We start from the raw sequence: 5,250 nt of genomic DNA on the forward strand, positions 1-5,250 counted from the left end.
AATTAAAGAGAGAAAGGTGAAAAAAAAAAAAAAGCTAGTGAGCCTTGGAATGGGAAGTATTTAGAATGCCTTTATCATTTCCCTGAGGGACTGTTTAATATCAAAGTGCCTGGATAGCGAAGGCTTCTCAGTCTAATTTGATTCCAAAGTTAGCTTCTCTGACAAGAGGAAAGAATAGCTTCAGTGGCTTCTAAGGCCATCCTGGGGTTAGGCATGGAGTCTATTCCTGCCGGAGCTGCTGAGTCACTGCCACCTTCACTGTAACCTCGGGGAACCACTTGACCTCTGGGTTCAGTTGACCTAGTAGGTAGAATAAAGCTTAAAGCTGAGGGATGCTCCATATGCAAAGCCCCGGCTAATATCTGGAATAGTCCAAGGACTTTTCCAGCCACCTGAACCCAAGGGACTTAAGTATTAACAATTTAGATAAGGTTCATCAGGATACAAAAACACCAATCAGTTAAAAACAACAACAAAAACCTCACTGAATTCTTACCAAGAAAAGCAGCCCCAAAATATCTTCTAGTCCTCTTTCCAATACATACTTCACCTCTGAAAGAGTAGTCAAAACATAGATCAGACAGCACCTCTTTAAAAGAGATGCTCATTCTGTACCTTCAATAAGTTATCCAAAGCAGGATGTGAAAAGGCTTAAGGGAGTATGTGGTGGGTGGTGTGGAGAGAGGCAGGAAGCAGCAACAACAGAAAAAAAAAGTAGGGGGCAGTTAAGGCATTCATTATGTTGTATTTTAAAAGGCAAGGAAAAGGGACTTTGATAATATATCATCTCTTCCTCTTTGAAAGACCCATCCAATAGTGTCCCTCCACACCTTGTTTCTATAACACAAAGTTTAGTTCTTTGGCTTAATGATATATAGGTGCTATAAACTAAATAAACATTCACTTGATATTTAAAAAAAAATTTATTTGTGATCTGTACATATGATAAAGTGGGGCTTCCTTGTAGACTTTAAAAAGCAAAACAAAACAAAAATCCAAAGTAAAAATGTATAAATACAATATATATTTTCTTACAAAAATGGGAGATTTACAAAATATACATACTGCACTTGTCTCTATTTTACAAATTTCACATGCAAGAGATACAACACAAAAGATGCCGAAAAAATGCGGGGTGAGAGTTTTAAAAATCTGACAAATGACAGTTTTGGAGGTTTAAGAAACACAAGGTCAATAACTTCAATATAAAAAGCAGCTCCACTCAACTGAACATTAGATTATATAAAGTAACTTTTATTCCTGACAGTACCCTCTATGATTTAAAAACTGCTTAAAACAGCATCTTTAAAACTGTTTTGAGAAATAGGACAGTGTTGCAAGATTGGAGGGTAGTGTCAAAGGTGGAGCAAAGGTTAGCTCCTGTGATTCTCTGCTCAGCTTTAGACCATTATGCAAAAGAATCAGAGTTCTATTATAGAAAAAAACAACAACAAAGTACATGATTTAAGATTAATAAATTTAAGCCATCCAGCACATTTCAAAGAACTCCACAATCACTTTGAAGTTTACCTTCTTTTAATGACTTTTCCTTAAAAAAGGGGCCCATGATTTGAACTGTCCTCTTCATTCACTATCATTTATGTAGGTCACCTCCCCACCCAGCCACACAAAGACAGGGTCAGCATACACATGATGTTTTATAAATGGATTTATGGGACTACGAAAACAGGACAAAATGGTTTTTTGTTTTTTTTACTTTTTAAATTTAACTTTCCTGTATTATAGAGGCTGAAGACATTATGCTCTTTCTTTTATCTGGGAGGATTCAAACTGGAGGAAAAAAAACACCTAAATGCAGGTTTATAGGAAGAAAAAAATAAAGGGAGAAATATCCCTTAAAATTTTAACAGAGTCCATTTCATTGGATCATGTGTTCTGAATTAAACTGATATAACACAAACAATAAAACCCCTTGCATTTCCTTTAGCCAAGTCAGAATCTCTGACCCAATGGGTGTATGGAAGCACACTGCCTTTCACGTTTCCTTAAAAAGGAATGTTTATCTCAACCAAATTAACATCCAGAGAGAAACCTCAGATTTGTGCTATTTTGCCTATAAAATTTGCTGTCTTCACAGTTATGCCTTTCCACAGAGAGACACTTTTGTTTCCTCTTTTGTCTCTTACAACAAAGACAAGGGGGAAAATGCATTCCTGTTTTGAAAAGCAACAAGTCATCACTTCTTTTCAGGGTATTAAACAGAATAAAACACCCTTCTTTCTTTCTTCTGCCTTCCCCAGAAAATAAAAAAAGTAGCAGAAATACGTACTACTCTTCTCCTTTGCATCATCTGGAAACGCTATCTTCATTTCTTTTGCATCCTCACATTAGGATTCTAGGAGGCAGGCCTCCCAAGACCTCCAAATGCTTACTTTACAAGACTTGAAAGGAGGGGGGCGGGGGGAGGACCAGGCGGGAGGGGGCAGGGGAGGAGAGACTGTAGACTGTAATGTCTGACCCTGGAAATTAACCCATCTGGGCTCCAGTTTGGCCCCAGTGAAAAGAGATTATGGTTTGACCACCGCTTGACAAGGGCACCGCAGGGAGTCCTCCCTTTTTCCAACAAAGCGGCCGCCGAAGACAGAGCTGTACCTTTCACCCGGGCCTCACATGAGTGAGGACAGGCCACTTGTCTTGCAGCAGGGGAATCGCTCACAGTCCCAGTTCAGACGGGGCTGGGAAGAACTCACAGTAATCCTGCTGGTCTCAATTTTCTCGATAGGCCCAGGTCCGTGCGTATCGTACATGATTAACATCATCGTTATTAGAATCACCATCATTATCCTGCAAATCTTTGCCATAAGTCTTTTCATCCAAACCGTCTTCTCACTCAGGCCTCCTTTCCAAACCCACTCCTCGTCCCACATCTACATAAGTCTTCTCACTTCCAGGTTACTTCTCACTGGAGGGGGAGGAGGTTACAGAACCAAGCTTCCCACCCAGACGTTCTTTCCCTACCTCGCTTTTCCCTCTTTAGCGAGTGGGGGAGGGGCCGGGGCTCATACCGCAGTCTCCCCTTTGCTGCTGTGGCTGAGTCTGTGGTAGAAGCGGCGCCATGACTGTAGGGTCTTGCCTGACCAGATCCAGAAGCCAGTGGTGATGCCCACAATCATGGTCATCAGGTACTTGATCATGAAGACGGTGAAGTCGGGGCTCATGGGCGGGAAGTGGCCGGGAGGGCAGGGCACCGCATAGCTCTTGCACGTCTGTAGGAGCCAGGTGCGCTCCCAGTGTTCGCGGAAGGCCTGCTCGTAGAAGTAACAGGCCAGGACTATGGTAGCCGGCACTGTATAGAGTACGCTGAAGACGCCGATTCGTACCATCAGCTTCTCCAGTTTCTCGGTCTTGGTGCCATCGTGCTTCATGATGGTGCGGATGCGGAAGAGCGACACGAAGCCAGCCAGCAGGAAGGAAGTGCCGATGAAGAGGTAGACGAACAGGGGCGCCAGCACGAAGCCCCGCAGCGCGTCCACGCTGGACAGGCCCACGTAGCACACTCCGCTGAGCAGGTCCCCGTCCACCTGGCCCATGGCCAGGATGGTGATGGTCTTGACCGCGGGCACCGCCCACGCGGCCAGGTGGAAGTACTGCGAATTGGCCTCGATGGCCTCGTGGCCCCACTTCATGCCGGCTGCCAGGAACCAAGTGAGCGACAGGATGACCCACCAGATGGAACTGGCCATGCCGAAGAAGTAGAGGACCATGAAGAGGATGGTGCACCCCTCCTTCTTGGTGCCCTGCGCCACCGTGCGGTAGCCGTCGTCTGAGAAGCGCTCCACGCACACCGCGCGGTCCTCCAGCAGGAAGCCGGCCACGTGCGCCACGGCCACCATGAAGTAGCAGCCGGACAGGAAGATGATGGGCCGCTCCGGGTAGCTGAAACGCCGCATGTCCACTAGGTAGGTGAGGACAGTGAAGAGCGTGGAGGCACAGCAAAGCACCGACCACACGCCCACCCAGAGGCGGGCGAAGCGCCTCTCTTCCTCCTTAAAGTACATGAGGCCGTTGGCGCGGCCAGGCTCGCACGGGGCGCCGCAGTCGCGCTCGCCCAGGAAGCGGTAGCCCAGGTATGGGGGAACCTTGAGCTGACGGGGGCACGAAAAGGGAAAGGCAGAACGGCCCCTGCCGTCAGCGGCCCCAGGGGGCAGCGCGGTGAAGGGCAAGTCGGGCAGGTAGGGAGCGGTGGGGTAGGCGGTGGGGCCGCCGCCAGGACCCCCGGAGCCGTCGGACGTGTTCTGGCCCACGCAGATCTCGCCGGCTCCGTGCACCGGGAAGTTCTCGCAACGCAGCCGCTCCGGCCACTGGAAGCCAAATTTGTTCATGAGCGCTTCGCAGCCCTGGCGGGCACGCTCGCACAGAGAGCGGCATGGCGGGATGGCCTTATCCAGCACGGTGCACACGGGTGCGTACATGGAGCACAGGAAGAAGCGCAGCTCAGGAGAACACTGGACCTTCACGAGAGGGTAGAACTGGTGCACCTCGAGGCCCGCATCCTCTTGGTTGGTGTGGCCCAGCAGGTTGGGCAGGATGGTCTGGTTGTAGGCTATGTCCGTGCACAGCGGAATGGAGATGAGCTGGCAGAAGCCGTGGTCCGGCACCGAGATGCCCTTCTCGCCGTGGTACGGCTGCGCCCCAGCGCCTGTGGGCAGCGCGCCCAGGAACGCAAGCACCAGGGTGCATAGGCCCATGGGAGAGCGCGGCGTGACCGCGCCCGGTTCCCGCATCGCCGGCCGTGGGTGCTGCGGCGCTCTCAACTGGAGGATCGCTACGAGGCAGCCGAGAGGGGCTTGGATCCGGGGAGGCGCCACCGCGCCGGGCGCATGAGAGTCCTGCCGGCGCCGGGGCCGGGCCGTGGGCGGCGCGGAGCCGGGGGCGCTGCAGCTGGGGTGCCCGCGCCGCGGGGGCGCCGCAGCCGCCTCCGCCCAGCAGTCGCGCGGCCGCCTGGGGCCCAAACTCGTCGGCTTGGGCCGGGGGCGCCGCCTTCTCCTCCTGCCGCGACGTAACGGTGCGGCTTTTTCTGCGGCGAGGAGCAACAAGCGTCTCCAGTTACTACCTTTGAAAGTTTGCCCAAGTCTCTCGACTCACAGCACACAGCAACGCGCGCGTCCGCCACACCAAGTCCAGCCCCAGGCAGGCGAGAGCCCCGAGCCGCTGCCTGCTAGCCGAGGCTCCCGCCTCGGCGGTGCTGCTCCGCCTCCTCGCCTCGAGGCTCCGCTCGCCGCCGTCTCC

General features: G+C 51.3%; 1 protein-coding gene across 1 annotated transcript; it reads right to left on the reverse strand.

Annotated features, from left to right (window-relative positions):
* Positions 1-2,428: 2,428 nt before the first annotated feature.
* Positions 2,429-4,750, reverse strand: FZD7 (frizzled class receptor 7). Its single transcript, XM_036255077.1, has one exon. It carries the CDS (start codon positions 4,743-4,745, stop codon positions 3,021-3,023), a length of 1,725 nt encoding a protein of 574 aa, XP_036110970.1. The 5' UTR covers positions 4,746-4,750; the 3' UTR covers positions 2,429-3,020.
* Between the last annotated feature and the right edge of the window lie 500 nt (positions 4,751-5,250).

The sequence above is a fragment of the Molossus molossus genome, unplaced genomic scaffold (genome assembly GCF_014108415.1).
Source record: "Molossus molossus isolate mMolMol1 unplaced genomic scaffold, mMolMol1.p scaffold_m16_p_11, whole genome shotgun sequence".
NCBI lineage: Eukaryota > Metazoa > Chordata > Mammalia > Chiroptera > Molossidae > Molossus > Molossus molossus.